At 45.6% G+C, this 23,890-nt stretch overlaps 1 protein-coding gene across 1 annotated transcript in view; it reads left to right on the forward strand.

Moving 5' to 3' along the window:
* WWC2 (WW and C2 domain containing 2) overlaps nucleotides 1-23,890 on the forward strand; it is a 177,065-nt gene that overhangs the window by 86,179 nt on the left and 66,996 nt on the right. The window contains exons 2-4 of the mRNA XM_066237894.1: nucleotides 1,587-1,696; nucleotides 10,920-11,123; nucleotides 11,927-12,003. Coding sequence (XP_066093991.1) covers nucleotides 1,587-1,696; nucleotides 10,920-11,123; nucleotides 11,927-12,003 — 391 coding nt within the window. The remainder of the gene's footprint in view (nucleotides 1-1,586; nucleotides 1,697-10,919; nucleotides 11,124-11,926; nucleotides 12,004-23,890) is intronic.

Raw genomic sequence — 23,890 nt, forward strand, 5'->3', positions numbered from 1 at the left:
ATCCATTTGAGGAGGCAGTTGAAGGGTAGGGAGAGGATGGGTGTGGTCATGACTTAGAGATGGAAGCTAAGACCCAGAGGGGGCTCAGGGAGGGGGCTCTGTGAATCAGGGGGTAGGCTGCTTGTACTTCCGCAGGCTGGACCGGCTCTGACAGTCACAGCTCTGGGGCCCTCCTCAGAGCAGACCTCATGCTACGGGCAGACAGAGAAAGGGAGACACTGTCTTCCTTTCACCCACTGGTGTTTTATGTCCTTGGAGAAGGGCTGCCGCAGGCTAGGCCCAGGAAGAGAGAGCTCCCTTCATTTCATATTGTTCTCCCGGCATTCTGAGGGTCGAGGGTGCGGTTTGTTATTCTGAGGAGTGATGCGGTTCTGGAGGTGACCCTTCTCTCAGCTGGGCCGTGAGAGAGTTGGTATTCGTCTGCATGGTCCCAGGGGTTCCCGGTGATTTTGTATGTGGGAACTGTGCTGTGTGTCAGCGCACTAAATTAAAACATGTGTCAGTGATATCGGCCCTGCCACAACAGCGCGCCACCGGTCTGCAGTGTTAGTCTCGCCGGCGGCCACGGGAACTCGTAAAAGCAGAAGTGAAGGACGTGATAGAGGAAATCAACCCGTAATTACTGGAACCCATTCTCTGCTTAGGAAACTGCAGTTTCCTTTCCCATTAGTTTTATTTATTTACTTTTTTAGATTTTATTTATTCATATTAGAGAGAGAGGGGAGAGAGAGAGAGGGAGAGATAGAGAGAGAACAGGGGGAGGAACAGGAAGCATTAACTCCCATATGTGCCTTGACCAGGCAAGCCCAGGGTTTTGAACCGGTGACCTCAGCATTCCAGGTCGACGCTTTATCCACTGCGCCACCACAGGTCAGGCCCTTTCCCATTAGTTGTAAAGCTTAAAGAGAAAGGGTAAAGCAGTCTCAAAAGGTGAGATCACCCTGATATGTTCTTTGTGTGTTTGGTTCCATTAAAAATTTTGGTGAATGACTATTGTGTACGAGGTACTTATAAAGATAAGATGTTTGTCTCTCCTCTCAGGAAGAACTCACAGTGGACCTTGCCATCGAGGGTTTAATAATTTACGTAAGGGCATCCAAGCCTGAGGTTAGTGTAGTGTAGCCTGCTGTAAATTGCGTCTTCGAGGTCCTGATGCGATGGTTTCCATGACGCCAGTATGCAAATCCTGGAACAGATTTTTTTTTCTCCTTAATGAGGTGGCAGTTTGACTGTAGAGCTAGACAGAGCTGGGTCCCAGCTGTCCTTACGCTCAGCTGGGAGTTCTCCCAGATTTAGGATAGCCTTATTTATTTAGTTTATCAAGCTGTCTTCCAACCTTACGCGGTCAACTTTCAAAAGGGTTTTATGACTTATTGCTATATTTTTTTGGATGCTCATCTTTGTATCTCCTCGTTGTTGTTGTTGTTTCTTCAAGATTTCAAACACAGGGGTGCAAACTCCGGAGATAATCAGGAACCGAAAGGCAGGTGCAGCCTGGACACAGCAGGTGTTTGGGGGCCGAGCTCGCCCCTGTGGCTGAAGGAAGAAGTCACCCGTGCACTCACGTTTGCTCTGCTCTGTTGCAGGTTGACGAAGCCCTTGTCGTTTGCTGACTGTGTTGGGGATGAGCTGCCGTGGGGCTGGGAAGCAGGGTTTGACCCGCAGATTGGTGTCTACTACATTGATCACATCAACAGTAAGTTTCCTCTTTGGTCAAAGCGATCACATCAGAAGAGTAATCCCCCAAACCTAGAGCCATGCTTTACAAAGGGAGCTTCTTCTTTTTTTTTTTTTTTTTTTTTTTAATAAATTTTTATTTTAATGGGGTGACATCAATAAATCAGGGTACATACATTCAAAGAAAACATTTCCAGGTTATCTTGTCATTTAGTTATGTTGCATACCCATCACCCAGAGAGAGATCGTCCTCTGCCACCCTCCATCCAGTTCTCTCTGTACCCCTCCCCCTCCCTTCCCCCTCTCCCTCCTTCCCTCTCCCCACCCCCCATAGCCACCACACTCCTGTTCATGCCTCTCAGTCTCGCTTTTATGTCCCACTAATGTATGGAATCCTGCAGTTCCTGTTTTTTTCTGACTCGCTTATTTCACTCCGCACAATGCTACCAAGACTCCACCATTCCGCTATAAGTGATCCGATGTCACCATTTCTCCTAGCTGAATAATATACCATGGTGTATATGTGCCCCATCTTCTTCATCCAGTCCTCTATTTTTTTTAGAGTTATTAAAAACCTTTAAGCAAATTCTTGGCCAATACAGCAAGAATCCATAAATGAGTAGTGTCCTTAACATGTTCCCCAAGTCCAAGTTGGCCCCCTCACCATGCCAAATCCAAATCCCTGAAAAATGCAACCCAACCACAGTTCAGTCTGTTAGGAGCTGTCACAGGGAGCAGGAGTCCAGGAAAGTTCCCCACAGGAAAAGTCCGTATGGCACTGGAATTGTTGTCACCATTCTATACTTTGCAGCTCATGTCCAAGTCCCAATGACCACTGCTTCTAGCTGGTAATGATTCAGGTAGACTGGAAAAAGCCATTTGCAGCATGCGTGGATATGGGGCTTCTGTTCTCCTCTGCCTGGAGAGTTGAGACCAGGTTGCTTTTCCCTGGAGCTCTGTGACTGTGGCCTGGTAAAGAGAACCTTGGGATACACTAAGCTGGGTGGCACAGGTAAATTCATATTACAAGTTGGCAAAAGGAGGAAAGAGAGCTCTAAATTAAGAGTAGGTCCCAGCCTGAAATATGAGTGGGACATTGAGGTAGGAGGAATAAAGGAAACACTATATATTAAGCAAAGCAGCAGAAAATAGGACTATCAACACCCACAACAGAGATCTTTGAGGGACGAATAAAAAACCTGACTATTCAGGCAAAACATAGTTAAGTGGCCCTTGTGCGAATGAGATCAGTTTACCTGCTTCTTGGAAGAAATACCCTAGGCTCGTCCACAGTGTCGTAGATGGGGTCGACGGCCCTGGGCACCTTCGGCCTTCAGTGGCAAACCCCAGCATTCTGGGCAAGGTTAGGTCATAGGTGGCTGGAGCAGGCCTGGAAGAGACTGAACCCTCCCTTAGAGGAGCGAGGGGGAAGCCCACCTTCCAGTGTCCCTGTTTCCTCACAGCAGAGGTGTGTAAGCCTGGCAGGCTTTAGCTCAATGACCTTCCTTTCCACTATTGAAGCAGGACCCAGATGGCATCCTATGAGACCCCTTTGGGGTGTTGGAGCCTTTAAGGGTGTATCCTAAAAGCTGGTAGTTCCCCCTGATCTCTATTGGGCTTTTTCTGTCTCTAGGTATCTTAAAAGCCATTCTCAGAAGATCTCGCTGAGGGGTTTGAGGATCCCCATCCGCCTATATAAATCTTTTCCATATATCTGGAGCTATTTGGAAAAAAGACAGAACAGTGTTATTAGCTAGATCTAATAAAGAAGGTAGATTTGGTGTCTCCTGTTCATCAGCTTTCAAAAGAAATGTAAATTTTTTTTTTTTTTTTAAGTAAAAAGCATGATATGGTAGACCCGTCGGAGTCATTGGCCTGGTGTGCAGGATTCCCGGGTTCGATTCCCGGCCAGAGCACACAGGAGAAGCGCCCATCTACCTCTCAAAGGGAGCTTCTTTATCTTCAGCCCCACCCCCACCCCCTTCTCAGGGACTGATACTGAACTGAAATGCCCAATTTGGAATTTGGAGCATGTGTGTTGAGTTGGGCTGATGGGGGCGGAGAGGGAGAGAAAGGCATCTGCTCTGTCTGTCTGTCTGCCTGGTAGGGATTGAGTTTTCTCGGTGCATGTCTAGAGGCCTCTGGAGACCGGGAGCCGTTCTTGTCCTCGCCACGGCTAGTGGTGGGCATGGGTACAGCCCGGTGTAACGGGCAGCTGTGCGTGTGGCACTCCGGGGGCGGGGGGGCAGGCTAAGGCCCATCACCAGCTCTGGAAGATGCAGCCGTGACTTTGGAAAAGCCCTAAACCCTCGTCTTGCTTCTCTTCCCTGATTGCTTTGTGGTTGGAAGGGGAACACCTCTCACTTTAATAGCCTGACACGTGAGGCTGGGCAGAGGACTGCCATGGCCACGAACAACGCTTTAAACATGTGTGTGCGTGTCTATATTTATATTTAGTTATTGACCCCTTGAAAAATTTGTTCATAAGGTTGCATATAATACTCACTGATAATCACTTTGCTTATTTAACTTAAAAATAATTATTTTAGTTTTTATAGATTTTGAGAAATACATAATGAATTTTTTATACTCTATTATCTTGATAGTCTTTTTTTTTTTTTTAACAGACAGAGAGAGGGATAGACAGGGAGAGACAGTAACGAAGAGAGATGAGAAGCATCAATCATTAGTTTTTCATTGCAACACCTTAGTTGTTCATTGATTGCTTTCTCGTATGTGCCTTGACTGCGGGCCTTCAGCAGACTGAGTAACCCCTTGCTTGAGCCAGTGACCTTGGGTCCAAGCTGGTGAGCTTTTGCTCAAACCAGATGAGCCCGCGCTCAAACTGGTGACCTCGGGGTCTCGTACCTGGGTCCTCCGCATGCCAGTCTGACGCTCTATCCACTGTGCCACCGCCTGGTCAGGCGATAGTCTATTCTTACATTAAAATTTTATATATTATAGTACCAGGAACCATTCTTGTTGTCCTCCTTATATATTTAGGATTAATATCATCATAGAAAATTGTTCGATTTGATGCTCATTTGTTAGTGGTGACTTGCAGCTGCTCTTGTGTAAACATATGATAAAGTTTTTGAGGCACAAAAGGCCCAGATGAATAGGAGTGATCTCTTAGAAATCTAAGAATGTTAAATATGGAAAGTATGTTGACATCACATATCAAATTTGTGAAAATAACCTCGCCCTGAGTCCGTCGGGGTCTTTCTGTATCTGGGAGCATGTTCATTTCCCAGCGATGGGGAGGGGTCCAGACCTGAGTGAACTAGTCCAGGGGTGTCTGAAATCTGCAGAGGCTGAGGCCAGGAGGGTGTGGCCGGGTGGCCCAGAAGGCCTGTGTCCCAAGGGAGCCCTTGCGAGGCCCCAACCTCAGGTTGAGATGAAGAACGCAGTTTGCACGGACAAGAGGGTCTCTCTCTGCCTGGGGGACCGCCCAGGACGGGTGACGAAAGCTCCGCCAGCGCGCGGCATCAGAGAAAGCGGCTGTTAAGAGGTCTGGCGTGAGGCATGCTCGGTCCGGCTCGGCTCGGGGCACGCTGGCAGCCGTGTGGGCGGTGAGGAGGGAGGTGGAGCGGGCTGGGGGCTGGAGAATGGTCCGACTCTCACAGGCAGACGAGGTGGGGGGCTGAAGTGTTAGGTCGGTTTTCAGGGAACACACGGTGCAGCGGGTGGGGGGGCAGCTTTCTTCTGGAAATGGTAGTTCAACACGAATACAAACGCCGCGTCTGTATGGTATGCCTCCTCTTTTCTTTGATATGATCGGAAGAAATGTAACTTTTTTGTAGCGATATTACCTCTTCCTAGAAGTTTCTACAAATTCCACAAAGAGTTCATAATTGTAGGTTTTAAAGTAAGCTTTCAGTTTTGTATTTTCTAATGACCCTCTCATGATACGGTATTATTATTTATATACTAGGTTTTATTGTGTATCAGTGATTGACAACCAGATGTTTTAATGTTATGGTCGAAGGGATTAATTTGGTTAAAATTAAGTTCCTTTTAAACGATCATGATTCATTCTTATGTAACTATAAGTAATGCATTGAAATATCTGAAATGCATAACTATTTTGTATTTTTTTTCTGAAGCTGGAAACGGGGAGAGACAGACAGACTCCTGCATGCGCCCGACCGGGATCCACCCGGCACGCCCACCAGGGGGCAACGCTCTGCCCACCAGGGGGTGATGTTCTGCCCCTCCGGGGCGTCGCTCTGTTGCGACCAGAGCCACTCTAGCACCTGGGGCAGAGGCCAAGGAGCCATCCCCAGCGCCTGGGCCATCTTTGCTCCAATGGAGCCTCGGCTGCGGGAGGGGAAGAGAGAGACAGAGAGGAAGGAGAAGGGGAGGGGTGGAGAAGCAGATGGGCGCTTCTCCTGTGTGCCCTGGCCGGGAATCGAACCTGGGACTTCTGCATGCCAGGCCGACGCTCTACCACTGAGCCAACCGGCCAGGGCCTGAAATGCATAACTATTTAAATATCACTTTTATACTTATTTTGTATGTATGAAGTTTCTTTTTTTTTTTTTTTTTTTTACTTGAATAACATTCAGGAAACCAGGAACAAATCTACCTGTCTTGGTTCAACAGAAATAAGCTCTCATGGCACCAAAATGAGAAAACTAATTCCCTCCTATCTTTCCCACAACCTACGTACAGACTCTTGGGTTTCTAAGCTCTCTCCAAAGCCTTTTCCTCTGTCTTAGTGGGAGGTGTGTTCTTCCCAACCCCCCCAATCCTTCTTAATAACTTTTATATCCCCCCTTCTTTCCTGTGTATCGTTACCAGTTATTTCCTGGTTTTAAATGTTTCTCCACCATTTCTATATTTCTATTCCTAGTGGTTCTTTTGTCTTAGTAGTTAAACACTGGAAACTCTTAAAAGAAAGCCAAACCAAAACTACCAAAAGAAGAAACAAAGCACTGTCCCGTTCCCAAACCACCTTTCCGCCCAGACCCTGCCCCGCTGTGGCCCCCGCTTCCCCTTCACCACGAAACCTGCTGCAGGCCACCTTCCGCGGGGACCTCACGTCCTCCATGGTCCCGTGCTTTCACAGAAACTGCTCTCGCCGCAGTCCCCTGGGGCCCCACACGTGGTGAAGTCCCAGGACGCTGTGGTCATGGTTTCCTTGATCGACAGAGTTCCTGTCACGCTGGCTCTTGACCCCTTTGCACTTCGTGACACCCTCCATTGGAACTTTTTACACACCTGGCTGCCCCTGCCCCACTTTCTCTTGCCTAGACCTGGGGTTAGGGTTTCGGTGGCAGTCTTCTGTTGGCACCCTGTGGATCTCATTGGGTGGTGACTTCGGTGACCTCCCTGAGGCTGCTGGCAGACAAAGTTTGTCCCTCCAGTGTTACCCAGAGTTCCAGGGGTGTGTATCTGACTCCTCACTATAAAGCTCTTTGCAGGCCGGCCCCTCCGGCTTCCACGTTCATCTGCCCCCCAGCTCTGCTCTGGCACCAGCTATGAGAGGGCACTCCAGCTATGCCCTGTGCGTCCTTGGCTTTCTGCCTTTTGTTGTATGTGTTGGTTTGAGCCCCAAGCATTCCGGCCAGCCCCCAGGCCCTCCCTCTTGGCCAAATGCCATGTCCATCTGGGGTCCCTCTGCTCCAGCCCACTGCCTCCCAGAGGCCATCACTAGTACCCACATCTCCACCCCGCGGGCCACCCCCATTCTGAATTGGGTTCCCTGTCCTGGTATTTCTATAGTTCCAGGCACTTAGGGGTTCTTAAAAACCACTTGTCTTATTCATTCACATGATGTATTTGTATGTTTCTCTCCCTAAACTATGGGCTTCTTCAGGCCAGTGACTGCATGTGAGTTTCTTTATCCCTGGGTAGCTCATGTAATGATAAAATCTTAAATGTTAGAAGGAAAGAAGAGCTTAGATTAAAAGCCTTCTGGTTTGTTTGTTTTTTTAAGAAATTAAAGCGTATTTCAAGTATAAATTATGATTCAGAAAGCACCATTCTGAATATTTAAAATCTCAACTTATCAGAATATACATTTTTAGGTGTACCATTTTGCTTTAAGGCAGTAATGGGGCCCCAGGGGCCTGGCGGTTTACTGAAGAGCCCAGAGTACCCACAGCAAGTCACTCTCCCTCTAACACGGATCTGCTCCGTTATCTCATTAATCTTAAAGACAGTCCTGTGAAGTAGGTTAGGGAGCAAGTGGTATTATCTTCTCATAACAGCTGCTCCTCACATATGTTGTGTCTTGACATTGTGTGGTTTCAGCATTATCTTCTCTTTGTTTTAATACAAACTGAAATAAAGAATGTTTGGCTATTTAATACTATTTCTATGTAACACTATTAAATATCTAAAAGTAAAAGATTTGACCTTGACAAATGTAGTTCTGATAGACTTGAAGTCTTTTATGATGGAATTCACCTCTGAACAGGTATAGGTGTGGAGAGGGGGGTATAACTATTATTGGGAGGAGGTTAACCAGAAGGTAATTATAATGTACTGGTTATAAGGTTTTGATATCATTACTAAATCAAAAGTAAGTAACTTTTGGTAAGGTCAGAATTATACCCTAATTTTTTTTTTGTTTCTTTCTTCAGTAATTGAGGGCTGGTTTACAGATAAAAAAATGCACAGATTTGAAGTATGTATTTCGGTGACTTTTGACAAATGTCATTCTAGGTAAAACTCAGAATATACTCATCACCCCAGGACTTTTCCCACCCCACCCCCAGTGCTGCAAATTGTTCTAATTCCTGTCACACCAGCTTGATTTTACCTACTTTAGAACATCAAATATGGCCCCAGCTGGTGGTTCAGTGGCTAGAATGTCAGGCCAGTATATGGATGTACCAGCTTTGATCTCTGGTCAGGGCACTCAGGAGAAATGACCATCTGCTTCTTACCCCCCTTCCCCTCGCCTTTCTCTCCCTCTTCCTGTCCTGCAGCCAGTGGCTCAGTTGGTTTGAGCAGAGGCCCTGGATGCTGAGGATAGCTCAGTTGGTCCAAGCATCTCAGCCCCAGGCACTAAAAATAGCTCTGTACTCAAACATTGGCCCAAAATGGGGTTACCTACCCAATGAATTCTGGTCAAGGTACATGCAGGAGTCTGTCTCACTATCTCCCTTCTCACCTAAAAAAAAAAAAAATTAATTAAAATAAAAGAAATTCAGGCCCTGGCCATTTGGCTAAGCAGTAGACTGTCAGCCCAGCATGTGGAAGTCCCAGGTTTGATTCTTGGTCTGGCCACACAAGAGAAGCACCCATCTGCTTCTCAACTCCTCCCCTTCTCCTTTCTCTCTGTCTTTCTCTTCCCCTCCCTCAGCCAAGGCTCCATTGGAGCAAAGTTAGCCCAGGTGCTGAGGATGCCTCCATGGCCTCTGCCTCAGGCTCTGAAATGGCTCTGGCCACAATGGAGCAATGCCCCCAGATGTGCAGAGCATCACTCCCTTGTGGGTGGCGCCAGGTGGATCCCAGTCAGGTGCGTGTGAGAGTCTGATTGCCTCTCTGCTTCTAACTTCAGAAAAATACAAAGAAATAAAAATAAATAAATAAATAAATAAATAAATGTAAAAAAACCTTCATATAAAAGGAGTGTGTTCAATTTTGTGAATAGGGTCTTCACTCGACATATTTTATAGAATATACCACTGATAAATACTGTCATGGATGAATGTTTACAGCACGTAGATCTGACAAAGAACCCTTATCCAGAACATATGAATATCTCCTGAAAACCGACATTGAGAAAACCACCCAAGTTAAACTCAGACAACTTCCCAGCCCTCCTCTCCCCCACCCTCCCCACACTTGGGCCCCCGGAGCCTCTGTTTCTGGTGTTCTGACCAGTGAGCTGAGGCCGAACCCCCCCACACACACACACACATACACACACTCCTGAATACCTCATGGCTGCCCCTGACTTCGGACATTCTGGGTCTTGACCTACTGCAGCCCTTGGGACTAACCAAAAATACTGAGTTGGGATCCATTAAGATTGAGATTTACACACAAAGGATTTTGAAGACAGGGCATGCCACGAGACACTCCAGCAAATGGTTAAACTAATTGTTCTGTCCTAATTTGTCCAGAATAGACTCTCATAGTCATACAGGGGCCAGTCTATGTGACCCACCTGTTCCGATTGTACCTGGATTTAATTTCTGGAATGACAACACAGAGAGAATGCCATCAAAAAAGTTGTATAGCTTACAGTTCACAGGAGCAGAAGGCACACCACGCCACGCGGGGCCACATGGAGAAGCCCCGAGTCGGTCAGGACGTGGAAGGAGCAGAGGAGAAAGCGTTGATCAGAGCCTTTCCTGTGGCTCACGTGGGAGGCTGGCTGGACAGGGCAGGCAAGGTCGAGGGGTTTCCGATTGGATCGTCTGGTGAGCGCACAGAGGAGCCTTACGCGAGCCGCGGAAGGGCACGCCGCTCCCGCTCACCGGACTCACCGGAGGCACGTTTAAAGAGACGGTGCCTGGTGCCCCTGCAGGGCCTCGCACTGGTCTGGGGACTTTCTGAGAGCCCTCCAGGTGGCTCCGGTGCACAGAAGTGCAGATGCAGGAGCCAGGCCTCCCCTTGTGCTTCTCAGACTTGGGCCAGGGTATTTTTGTTTGTTTGTTTGTATTTAAATTTCTAACCCACGATGGACTGACATATTTTTGTAATATACGATTAAAATGAATTATTAGAAAAATAAATGCAAGCTGTAATCCCCAGTGTTCTTGGAGTCAACAGCTATACAATAAGTGTGTAAAAATTTAAAAACATTTACTCTTGATTTCTATACTTATTGTCTTGGACACGTAGCAGAGTTTGGGGGCAGGGGCTGGTTGGCAGGTGCCTCTGAGCAGCGCTTGGCAGTGTGTTACCGGAAGCGTGTGCCACGGAATGTAGGTGGGGTTCAGACCACGCCAGGCCTGAGATGCTGTCATCGGTGGCCTGGCTTTATTCTGTAGATGTTGGGGACCCAGAGAATTCGGGATTGACAGTTGTGGTTGTCAGACTCAAGGCGGGGAATACATTGCTGACAAGGACCCTAAAGGGGACGAGGGTGGGACGGGACCTGGTAAAATAAAACCACAACTGTATCCAACTGCCAGAGAAGTCACTTTGCAAATACTAATAAATTACTTAGAGAATAGAAGAATTAAAGCTAGCTACAATCTTTTTTAACACTTAAATAATAAGGAAAAAAGAAAAGCATAATTAGATTCTAAACAACAAGCCCCCGAATGTGCTTGCAGAAACCACGCAAATTGAAGACCCGAGGAAGCAATGGCGGGGCGAGCAGGAGAAGATGCTCAAGGACTATCTCTCGGTGGCGCAAGACGCCCTGCGGACGCAGAAGGAGCTGTACCACGTGAAGGAGCAGAGGCTGGCGCTGGCCCTCGATGAGTACGTCCGACTGAACGATGCCTATAAGGAGAAGTCAAGTTCCCACACAAGCTGTGAGTACGGCGTGGCTTTCCTTTTGATCACGGGGACCGAACTCTAGATGACTGAAGGCCACCTGGGTTTCTGGGGCGTTGCACTCTGGGTCCCGTTTCTTCCTCCGCGGGAAGAGCGGGGAGGGCACAGCGCCAGGGTCGCTGCAGAGCCTCCCTCGCACCCTTCCCCACCCTGCACCCCCTTACAGAACAGTCTCTTCTCCGGGGAATTATGCTCCTCCCCCTGCCTTATTGATTGCTTCTAATCTGTGTATGAATTCAGTTTTACCCTTTCAGATCATGGCAAATACTGCACCCGTCTGCCACTCCTGTGCAGTTTGTCGTGGGGTGGAGTGGGAACCCTTAGTGAGAATGATGTTTCTGTTGCCCACCCAGTTGACTTAGCTCTCTCTCGTCTCAAAAACCAGTCGTCCAGAGCTGGCCTAGTTTACAGCGGCGGCGTGCTGGGCTCGAAGTCCAACTGAAATAGGGGGTTTCTGGCTGGTGCCGAGCTCGGACGATAAACTGTGTCTGCGATAAGGACCGCTAAGATTTTATCCCATGCTGTAAAATTCAGAAGGAAATGAAGTATACCAGGGTCTTTATGACATTTGTCTTTCTTGAGTATTTTTAAAAACAGAAAATTATAAAGGTTTGAAGATTACTTTTTATATTTAGGTGTCTGATGAATGACAATAAAGAAATTATAAAGTTAAGTAAGTATCCGCAGAAGCATGTGAATCTTGTTTCTAGTTTGTAAGTTCTGAGCTGAGAACTAGTTATGCAACCTTGTTTTCCTTTTTTTTTTTTTTCTCTTTGAAAAGTGTTCTCAGGATCTTCATCTAGCACTAAATATGATCCTGACATTTTAAAAGCCGAGATCTCCACTACGCGCTTAAGGGTAAGATTGTTTTACTGGTTCTACGTTGCACATACACAGGGACCCTGAAGGTGGGGAGGGGGCTTTGTGGTCACCTGCCATGTCCATTCAGCGCAAGAGCGCCCTCCAACTCCCACTGGGTGGTAGTCTGCCTTTGTCGGAACCGGTTCTGTGATTGAGACTGTCCTGGTTGAAGCCGAGTGTGGTCCGTTACAGTTTATTATTTGCAGTTAGTATATTGAATAACGTGCTTTCACTTATCGTGCTGAAATATGGCTTCCAGAGTTGAGCCTCTCTGTTTTTCGTCAGATGGCCTGATTCCTGTCACCAAGTCCTTCCTCTCTAGGACTTGATGGTCCCTCACACTTTCCCGTGCCTTGTTTCCTGATCTTTTCCCTGAGTCTTTTAGACCAAACTGCTGTTGAGGCCAGAGCTTGTTTATGCTTGATTTTTGGAGTCCTAAGGACTGTTCACCATGTAAATAAATTCATGTAACCATACATTACCTAGGTCACTAAATAGATTATTACCATGACCCCGGAAGTCCCTGTTGCATCCCCTCAGGGTCATAACACTACAGATTAGTTGTTTTGGTTTTTTTTGTATTTTTCCGAAAAGAGAAGTGGGGGGGGGGAGTACTCAGACAAACAGACTCCCGCATGTGCCTGACCAGGATCCACCTACCATGCCCACCAGGGGCCGATGCTCTGCCTATCTGGGGCGTTACTCTGTTACTGCCAGAGCCATTCTAGTGCCTAAGGCGGAGGCCATGGAGCCATCCTCAGCACCCGGGCCAACTTTGCTCCAGTGGAGCCTTGGCTGCAGGAGGGGAAGAGAGAGACAGAGAGGGAGTAGAGGGGGAAGGGTGGCGAAGTAGATGGGCGCTTCTCCTATGTGCTCTGGCCAGGAATCGAACCCAGGACTTCATATGCCAGGCCAACTCTTTACCGCTGAGCCAACCGGCCAGGGTCCAGGTTAGTTTTTTTGTGTTTTTTTTTTTTACAGAGACAGAGAGAGAGTCAGAGAGAAGGATAGATAGAGACAGACAGACAGATGAGAAGCATCAATCATTAGTTTTTCGTTGCGACACCTTAGTTGTTCATTGATTGCTTTCTCATATGTGCCTTGACTGTGGGGCTACAGCAGACCAAGTAACCCCTTGCTCAAGCCAGTGACCTTGGGTCCAAGCTGGTGAGCTTTTGCTCAAACCAGATGAGCCTGCGCTCAAGCTGGAGACCTCAGGGTCTCGAACCTGGGTCCTCTGCATCCTATTCCGACGCTCTATCCACTGCACCACCGCCTGGTCAGGGCGGGTTAGTTTTTTTATGTCTACTTTGAACTTTGTAAAACTGGAATGCCACCATATGTATTACTTGATGGCTTCTTTTGCTCAACAACATTTCGAGATTCATTCACATAAACTCTTATTGCTATAAAGCATTCCATTTTTGGATACATATCATAAATGCTTTCTCTTCTACTATTGATGTACATCACAGCTTATTTCCATTTCTGGTAATTAAAAATAATGTCTTAATGTACATGTCTGTCATGCATGTCTTATGGGGCACATATGTACACATTTTTCTTAGTTATGAAATTGCTGTGTCAAAAACCTGCTTATAGCTTCTACTTTAGCAAATACTTACATGTGATTTGAGGCTTTCTCACTTTCTAATAACTGCTCTTAAAGCTCTAACCTACTCTCTGCACATGGCTTTTGCCTACAATCTGTGGTTCTTTTAATTTTATTATCAATCAGTTCAAAATATTTTCTAAATTTGTAACTTTATGATTAGAGTAGGCTTAATTTTTAAACAGTTGGGGATATTCTTACCTTTTGTTATTGACTTCAGCTTATTTCCACTGCTTATTTCTCAGTTCTAAAATTTCTATTTGACTGGTTTTTATACTTGCCTAAATTCTGAACACTGATGTATGATTTTTTTTTAAACAAAATAATCGCAGTTACTTCTTAAATGCCATGTCTTGATTAGTATAATACCTAGATTTCCTCTATGTTGGACCGTTCTTCAGTGTAGTCTGAAGCATGATTTTGATTTTTTTTGTCAATATTTGACTTCTTACAGCTGCTTTTTATGAAGAGCAACACATTGTATACGAAAAAGTATAAAAATCATTTGAGGTTTGGGATGGATGATCTCCTCACCCTTCAGAGAGAACTTAGCTTTGCTTTTCGTTGGCAGTTGAGCTGGGAGCATACAATTTTAATTCAACCAGGGTTTGAGCTGGCGGAACTCTGAGTTTCACTCCTTTCTGAAGAGTGAGTCTATTTCCAGTTTACCCTTTCTGTTGGGACAGAGCTCCTCAAAGCCCCAGCTGCACTCCTGGGGTGTTTTCTGAGGCCCCCTGTGCTCTAGGAGGCTGTGCCCCAGGTCCGTGCCCCCAGGTCCCCAGCTGTCCTCTGTCCGGTGTGCGGCTCCCTGCAGCCCTGCCCTTGCCCCCTGCATCTTCCCGCCTGTCCCATGCAAACGCCGCAGAGGGAGGACCACCCAGCCTGGGTCCTAACTGTGGCCCTCCCTCAGCTTGGAGTCTCTCAAGCGAATTCTAGTTCACCAGCATCTTTAAATAGATGTTTTGTTTTGTTTAACTCACGACTTCTCTATTTGTTCTTCCTAAGAGAGTGTGAAAGTTTGTCTCTGTTTCCTGGAAGCCAACCCTGTCTTCAGTCTGGACTTCCGGGTTCAGTTTAGGAAGTCAGTGCTGTGTTTTCTGTGTCTTTCTGCCATGAGCACCCCCAGAGTGTCGCGGGGCCCCCTGCCCCGTCCGTGCCCCCTACGGTGTAGTCTTCTCATTCGGGGGGTCTTGCCTCGTTGCTGTCCCCACACTGTGTGCGCACTCCCCGGTAAAAAGGGAAGTGGAGGTACCTGTCAGGACTCGCTCAGGATGAACCCCCAGACTCACCGCAGTCGTGCGCCTCTCGGGAAGTCATTACTTATTAAGACTGCCCTCTGAAGTTTTAACCATTTCTCACAGTCCTTATCTTCGTAAGACACGTACTAAAGGGAATACGTACAACAGGCTATTGTGGTTTGTTCATTTAAATCCCCCTTTAGGAAAGATGAACACTGACAGACGGTTTAAAAACAAAACACACAGGATATTTCATACAAAACGGTTCAGAAGGAAAGACGCCCCATCCGGGTTGGGGAGTCCCCAGGAGACCCCAGAAGTCACACAGGCCAGCCCTGCGTGTATTTCCTGCCAGGGTTAAGCTGCTCTTCCTGGCAGCGTCCTGTGTTTGTCTGGGTATTTCATTGCTGTGTGACCACAAAGGTGAGCCGGACAGGATCGCCCTCGCGGGAGGATGTAAGACCTTCGTCACTAACCAGAGTGAAAGATCGGGAGTGACCCCATCTCTTACACTAGTGGGCGGGTGCGTGCTGAGCACTGCCCGCAGTGTGAAGCCTTCAGAGACGTGCACCCCCAGCGACCCGGCCCTTGTGGCGTGTGTTATTGCTGTCACCCCTGTGACAGACAGAGTCCTGGCCGGAGCGCCATGGAGTAGACGGTGAACCCTGCTGTCTGTGCACATTGTGGCCAGATAGCATTTTCATAAGGAGGTGGGTAACTGGGCGGAGCCTCATAGATCTCGGTAAACTGGCCTTTCTTTTTTGAGCTTGTCTACCCTGTGGAAATTGCTGTGTGTACCAGTCCCATTCACTAATATATGCCCCAGAAATATGGATAGTAACTCACGAATGAACTCTCTCTTCATTGTTTTGGTGTCTCAGAGTACCTGCCTGCCTTTCTGGTCACAGTAACAACTTTTTTAGACAAAGCCAGAGACTAGCTTTATACTTCGTTACCTTGGTGCAACAATATTAGCAGATAAGCTTCATTTGTTTTACTGAATTAGAGTTAGTGCGTCAAGTATTTGGGAACCTGGTATTTAGGAACATCTGTCTCAACACCTGTTCCTATTATTTATACTGCGGTCATAGGCATCGGAGATCATTAGGTCTCAGTTTCCTCTTTGGTCAGATGGTTCAGCAGTAACTTCCTGGCATTCTATTGCTAGTTGTTGAAATGGTGAAATGAATAAATTATTGCTTTTTAAGATTAACATACTTATTTTTATTGTTTGATAAAATCTATTTTTTAGAAAAAGGGATATAGGAATTTTTACTGCAGAGTTTATTACTTCATTTATTCATTATGGCAACTTAGACTATACAGTCTTCTTGGGGTAGGGAATAGAATATCTTACACAACTAAACCTTAAATTCAATTGATATTTTAAAGATATACTGCAGTTACAAATAGGTGTAATATTTGGTGGAGAAAATTTTTGGTGAATTTGATTAAGTTTTTGCTATTGTTTATTAAACTGAAATAAAATGTTGGAAGCATAAAAGAAAATCTTAAAGAAAGAAAGAAAACAAAAACCCCTTTGATTAAATTATTTGTACTCCACTCTGAGCACATGGCTGGTTAGTGGGCACTGCTGTTACTAACAGTGTACTAACTTTTGTTTTCTAATATAGTTACTCACACACTGTTAGTAAGAATCCCCTTTGAGTTATTTTGAACAAGGATGATGGACCTAGAAAAGTCATCCACAATCTCATCTGTTTGTAATTTTGGGCAGAGATTTAAAAGAATTGCAGTTGAATTTAAAGTTTAGTTTGTAATTGTAAGGAGAGTTAATTCATGTCCACATCAAATTATGACACTCTAACCACTGTTCTAATGTACAAAAATCATAGCAGTGTCTTCAAATAAAAAGCAGTGTGTCTCCTGAAGGTGTAAATTACTACAAATAAGGATGATCTCTTGACTAGACATGAGAGATGTCTTTATACTCGCATTACATGTAAAGCTTAGCTTACATCCTGAGTCCCTTCAGCTGTGACTTCCCTGACTTCAGGGTACTGAAGGCGAGGGAGCAATACTAACGTGTGTGTTAGAAACGACAGCACCAACGTGTGTGTTAGAAACGGCACCTCAGCGGTAGAGCATCGGCCTAGCGTGCGGAGGACCCGGGTTCGATTCCCGGCCAGGGCACACAGGAGAAGCGCCCATTTGCTTCTCCACCCCTCCGCCGCGCTTTCCTCTCTGTCTCTCTCTTCCCCTCCCGCAGCCAAGGCTCTATTGGAGCAAAGATGGCCCGGGCGCTGGGGATGGCTCTGTGGCCTCTGCCTCAGGCACTAGAGTGGCTCTGGTCGCAACATGGCGATGCCCAGGATGGGCAGAGCATCGCCCCCTGGTGGGCAGAGCGTCGCCCCTGGTGGGCGTGCCGGGTGGATCCTGGTCGGGCGCATGCGGGAGTCTGTCTGACTGTCTCTCCCTGTTTCCAGCTTCAGAAAAATGAAAAAAAAAACACAAAAAAAAGGTACCTCTTTCAGGACATTCAGAAGTGACTTTGTGTTGCTGCTGGTGTTGGGTTAGAAAATGACACACCGTCGTAGTGAATTTTGAATGAAATGAAGAATGATATGACATCACTCCCATTCACTAAAGAGAACAAAACCGAAAGAGAAAATGAAAGAGCGATACCCTGTTTAATGCAAGACCTGGCGTTATCTCTGTTAGGGGTGCTAGGAACTTGAACTACTTAAAATTTGTAGAGCAGTAGTGGTTTTCTTCTGTTTTCCATAAAGCATCCTCAGGCCTTCAGCAGAATAAAACTGTAACACTTGATCACATTTATTGAATTAGTAGCGTTTGTTTCTCTCTTCCTCTAATGATTTTGGTCTCCTTTTCTAGGCTTGAAGGGCACCGTAGTGCAGGCTGGATACTCTGTACTTCCAGAGAGACCCTTCACTGACACTGCTGTCAGGAGATCTTTAGTACTTCCTCACCTACATAACCTGCCCTGTCAGCCTCTCTGGCCATGACTTCCGGTCTCGTCTGTCTTCATTCCCACACCCCCTCCATAACGCTCATGGCATTTTACAAAGCGGAGTGCTGCTAACTTCTCTGAGAGACAGGAAGAGGAAAGTGATTCATAAGTGATTGACTGGAAGTGATTCTGTAAAGCCTGGAAAAGTCATTCACTTTTTTAAGGGCTGTGGGAGTTAGCTCTCTGGAACTGTACGAGATAAAGATACTGTAATGAAGACATTTAGACAAACACTTCCTAATATTCTGATTCTTTTCTTGACACATTTACTCAATAAATACAGTGACGTGATGTGTTCACGTGAGATAAAGATATTGTAATGAAGACATTTAAACAAACACTTCCTAATATTCTGACGTTTTTCTTGACACATTTAATAAATACAGTGAGGTGATGTTTTCACATTAAATTTTGGGAGAATCGATCTCCTGAGGCCATAACAATGAAGTAGTGAGAGAAAAAAAAGTGTGTGTGTGTGTATATATATATATATATATATTTATACATCTATTCTGTAACCTTCAGCATTTTTATGTACATATTTCTAGAATTGAGGGTGGTAGACATAGTACCAGAGCTTCCCGTTAATCAGAGAACAGAATCCGTGAGAGCGCCTTCAGGCTCAGGAGGAAGAGAGTTCTGTGGCCGGAGAGTAGCTGCTTGGATTCCAGATTTAGACCTTGCGCCACTAGAGAGAGAAAGAGAGATGGATGAAATTGGTCCAGCAGGGAGGTACGCTGCCTAAGTTCGGGCTGTTGGACTCGCATGCATATCCTCTAATACAGGGGTCCCCAAACTTTTTACACAGGGGGCCAGTTCACTGTCCCTCAGACCGTTAGAGGGCCGGACTATAAAAAAAACTATGAACAAATTCCTATGCACACTGCACATATCTTATTTTAAAGTAAAAAAACAAAACGGGAACAAATACAATATTTAAAATAAAGAACCAAGTAAATTTAAATCAACAAACTGACCAATATTTCAGTGGGAACTATGCTCCTCTCACTGACCACCAATGAAAGAGGTGCCCTTCCAGAAGTGCGACGGGGGCCGGATAAATGGCCTCAGGGGGCCGCATGCAGCCCACGGGCCGTAGTTTGGGGACCCCTGCTCTAATAGATCCACTGGCTTCTGTTTTTGCCTGGGAAGGACTAACTTCTATAGGAATTGTCTTCTCACAACAGACAGCTGTAGAACCGAACAGGCTCTGTGAAACAGCTGTTTTTAGACAGTGGCTAACAGGCAGCAGAGCGCTGACCCCGAGCGGAAGGGACAGCGGAGGTGAGCCCTGAGACGGCCCTCCTGTGTTGCGGGCAGTGGGAGCAGCTCCAGGGTCTCCTGAGGGCATCTCTGCAGACTGCTGAATACTGAGTAAGCGTGGCGTAAAATATGGTGAGGCCAGGGAATGAAAGCACTAGGACAGACAGTTCTCAGGTTTACGGGGGGCTGGGAATAGTGCGTGCTTCCACCAGCTAGAACTGAGGGACCTCGTAAGACAGGGGGCATCAGGTGGAGGCCCCAGTAATGGAGCCAGAGAAGAGAGACAAATGACCAATAAGCATAGGAAAAGATGACGAACATCACTAGTCACTAAGCAAATTGCAAATTGAAGCCAGAGCGAGATACCATGTCACACCTCTTAGAGTGGATGTTGTTATAAAAAGAAAGCAGAACACAGCAAGTGTTGCTGAGGATGTGGAGACATTGGAAGCCTGTGCATTGCTGGTGGGAATGGAGACTAGTTTAACTGCTATGGGAAACAGCATGGCAGTTGCTCAGAAGGTAAACTAGAATTACGAATTTTGGCAATTCTGCTTCCAGGTATAGACCCAGAAGAGTTGGAAGCAGGGACTCAAGATTCTTATACAATCATGTCCACGGCAACTTTATTCACAATAACCAAAAGGTGGAACGGCCTGTATTCGTCAGGGTTCTCGAGAAGCAAAACCAATAGGGTGGATGGATGGATGGATGGATGGACACGAAGAGGGTTATTATAAAACTTGGCTCACACGTGTAGGGAGACCAGCGAGTCCAAGTCTGCGTTTGAGTTTGCCCACAATGCAGTTTCTGTCCAAAACCAGGAGGCAGAGACCCCAGGCAGTTTCCTAAAGAATTCCCTTACCCCTGGGGGGGGGGGTTTCCTTTGTTCTAATCAGACCTTCAGCTGATTGGGTGAGGCCCACCCATACCCTGAAGGAAAAGCTATGTACTCAGAGTTCCCCCACTTAACATTTAATGTCATCCAAAAAGACCCTCTGGGTTGACACATCAAATAGCCAATACACAACCTGAAAACGCATCGCCAGGTGAATGGATAAACAAAACATAGTCTCCAGGCATGCCTCGGAAATACTGCAGGTGTGGGGCCAGGCCGTCACAATAAGGCAGATATTGCAGTAAAGTAAGCCAGATGAATTTTTTAGTCTCCCAGTACGTATAAAAGTTATGTTTACACTATCCTGCAGACTAGTAAGTATGCAGTAGCATCATGTCTAAAAAATGTACGTACTTTAAAAATATTTTATTGCTAAAAAATGCTAACCATCAACTGAGCCTTCAGCGAATTGTAATCTTTTCACTGGTGGAGGGTCTGGCCTAAACGTTAGCAGAAATGCAAGATCTTTTCGTGTGCCACGATAAGGCACAGTACAGCAAGGTCTTCCTCTATACATGCACGGGGATATTACTCAGCCTTAAAAAGGAATGAAATTCTGACACATGTTACAACCTGGATTAACTTCAAGAACATTATGCTAAGTAAAATAAGCCTGACTCCAAAGGACAAATATTGTATGGTTCCACTTGTCTGGGGTTCCTAGAACAGGCAAATTCACAGGGACGGAAAGTGGAGGAGCTGTTTGTTCCCAGGGGCTGGAGAAGGGGGGATGGGGAGTTACTGTTTCATAGGGACAGGGTTTCAGTTTGGGACAACGGGAAGGTTCTGGAGATGGATGGTGTTGATGGTTATGCTTAACTAGAAAGCCCGGCGGTCATACGAAATGACCGCTGTTCTAGATATTATAAATTGTAATTAAAATGATTTGTGCAAAGGTGTCTGCTAATTCAAACTGAATTACCCAGGGCAGGCGGCGAGGATGCCCCTTTGCTTACTGCCCCATGGAGTTTCCCCCTTCTACTTGCTTAATTGCTTAGAGTAGAGTGCAATGAAGGAAACCACTGGCGGTACATTTCTTAAGAGCCACCGCTAGCTCAATAAATAAAGGTGATTTAAATAATAAAATGTAAATTCACATGTCAAAGATCTCTTTGTACACAACATTTCTTGTGTAGATCTTTCCATCATTTTTAAGCTCGCCTTGCAGAGGACCATCAATTATTTTTAATTTTACGTTCGTTCTTTCACGAACTCTTGAACAGGCAACATAAAGTTGACCGTGTCCAAATGCAGGCTCAGGTACAAAAATGCCAACACGCTTAAGCGTTTGGCCCTGAGACTTATTGATGGTCATAGCAAAGGCAAGTTTTACAGGAAATTGTCTACGTCTCAATTGAAACGGCAACCCTGTTTGAGATGGAGCCAAATCAATTCTTGGAATGACATGTATTTCACCTTTAGAGGAGCCAGTCAAAGACTTAGCTATTATGACATTATTTTTCAATTGGAGAACCTCTAGTCTTGTACCATTGCAAAGACCCCTTCTGGTGTTAAGATTTCTTAACAGCATAATAATTGCTCCAATCTTGAACCTCGATTTGTGAGGTGACATGCCAGAAGGCGGGACTATTTGAATGCTGTGGCAACTTCACCTCATTGGCTAGTACAGTTACGCAAGCAACCAATAAGCTATCGGCGACAGACACTTAAGCCGCATATAATAAAGATGCCACTGAATTGTACGTGTAAAAGTTGTTAAATGGTTCATTTTATTACATGTGTATTTACTATACATTTTTTTAATGAAAGCAAAATAAAGAATTTTTCAAACAATGCTATGAGAATTGAGTGCCTGCGGAACTGTAATATACGAAATATTAAAGGGACTTTCTTCAGGCAGAGGGAAAATGACGCCACACGGAAATTTTATCTCTATAAAATAATGACAGATGTAAGTGATAGTGAATTAGTGTGTGAGTAGAAGATTTCTTAATACTGTAAAGTCTCTTTGAATATCATTGCTTATTTAAATAAAAATAATGAAAATATGTTGTGGGGTTTATAAAATATTTGGAAGCAAAATACCAGACACCCCAAAGGCTGGGGAAAGAGGACAGTCGTTAGGCCCTCGCACTGGGCAGGAAGGGATGTCGTATCATTTGCAGGTAGGCTGTAGCATATATATATTTTTTAATTAATTCATTTTAGAGAGGAGAGGGAGAGATAAAGAGAGAGAGAGAGAGAGAGAGAGAGAGAGAGAGGAGAGACAGAGAGAGAGAAGGGGGGAGGAGCTGGAAGCATCAACTCCCATAGGTGCCTTGACCAGGCAAGCCCAGGGTTTCGAACTGGCGACCTCAGCATTTCCAGGTTGACGCTTTATCCACTGCGCCACCACAGGTCAGGCCTGTAGCATATTTTTGACACTAGAGCAGGAAGGGCCAAACTTTTTCTACAAAGGGCCAAAGAGTAGTTCCTTTGAGCTTTGCAGATACGGTGAGCAGAATTCTAAGATGCCTCCCACAGTCCCCCATGTCCCCACCTTACACAACCTCCCAGTCAAACATGATGGACTCGGCTCCTGTGACTGGTTATCTTATGTGGCACAGATAACCTAAAGTCAGGGAGAGCAGCCGGTGAGCTGGTGGCGACCACACCGGCCCTCTAGAACCCGCGTTGCTCAGCCGCTCATAGGAGGGAGCCGGCTGTTCGAGCACAGAGAGCCTTCAGCGCACCGTTTCCTCAGCCGCTCAGAGGAGTGAGCCAGCTGTTCGAGCACAGAGAGCCTTCAGCGCACCGTTTCCTCAGCCGCTCAGAGGAGGGAGCCAGCTGTTCGAGCACAGAGAGCCTTCAGCGCACCGTTTCCATACGCAGGATGGGTAAACCCACACAGGGACCTGCGAGAGACCTGTGCTGCTCGCCAGGAAGGAAACCACACCTCAGTCCCCCCTGGAGCCACAGGGCCAGGAGTAGATTTCCCTCTGAGCCTCCACGTGAGAACTCAGCCTGGCCGACACCTGCACATCCGGTTTTTGGATACCTTGAACAGAGTCCCCAGCCAGACCTTGTGATCTATTCAATGAGTATAATTTTAAGCTGCTAATTTTGGGATAATGTGTTCTGCAGCAACAGAAAACTGATAGAGCAGGGCACATACCATTTCTGTCATAGATTGTTTTCCCTTTTTTTTTTTTTGAGAAAATTACTAAAAACATGAAAATCATTCTTAACTCATAACCATAAAAAATTGAGCCACAGGGTGAATTTGACCCACAAGCTGTCATTTGCTGCTCCCTGCCCTAGAATAGCCACTAAGACAATGCAGAGGTGTTACCAATAGTGGAAATAAAATGCAATAAAAAATTTAGTTCAAAAGGAGGCAGAAATAGAAGTAGAAAAGATAAAAGAACATATGTGAAATTAGAAAGCGCATATAAAGATAGTAGATTTAAACCAGACTATATCAATAATTACACTAAATGTAAATGGTCTAAATGCTCCAATTAATAGGTAAAAATAATCAGAATGGTTAAAATAAGAACCAACTGTGATGGCTACAACAGATCTATTTTAAATAACAATGCCCAGATAGATAGAAAATTAAAGGAATGAAAAATCTATACTATGAAAGTACAAATGCAAGGAAAGTTGCACTTGCCATATTAATATCAAAGTAAACTTTAGAGTAATATTAATATAATACTATGGATAAGTCATTTCATCAAAGGATGTAATGATATATACACATAACCCTAAAGATGTATACACATAATAATAGGGCTTTAGATACCTGAAAAATACTGATGGAACTGAAAAGAGAAATACAAATTTACAATTATAGTTAGATACCTCAACACCCTTCTCTCAGTAATTGCTAGAATAAACAGACAAAATCAGCACAGTTGATGAAGTTCTGAGTAATA

The sequence above is a fragment of the Saccopteryx bilineata genome, chromosome 6, assembly GCF_036850765.1.
Source record: "Saccopteryx bilineata isolate mSacBil1 chromosome 6, mSacBil1_pri_phased_curated, whole genome shotgun sequence".
Classification (NCBI taxonomy): Eukaryota; Metazoa; Chordata; class Mammalia; order Chiroptera; family Emballonuridae; genus Saccopteryx; species Saccopteryx bilineata.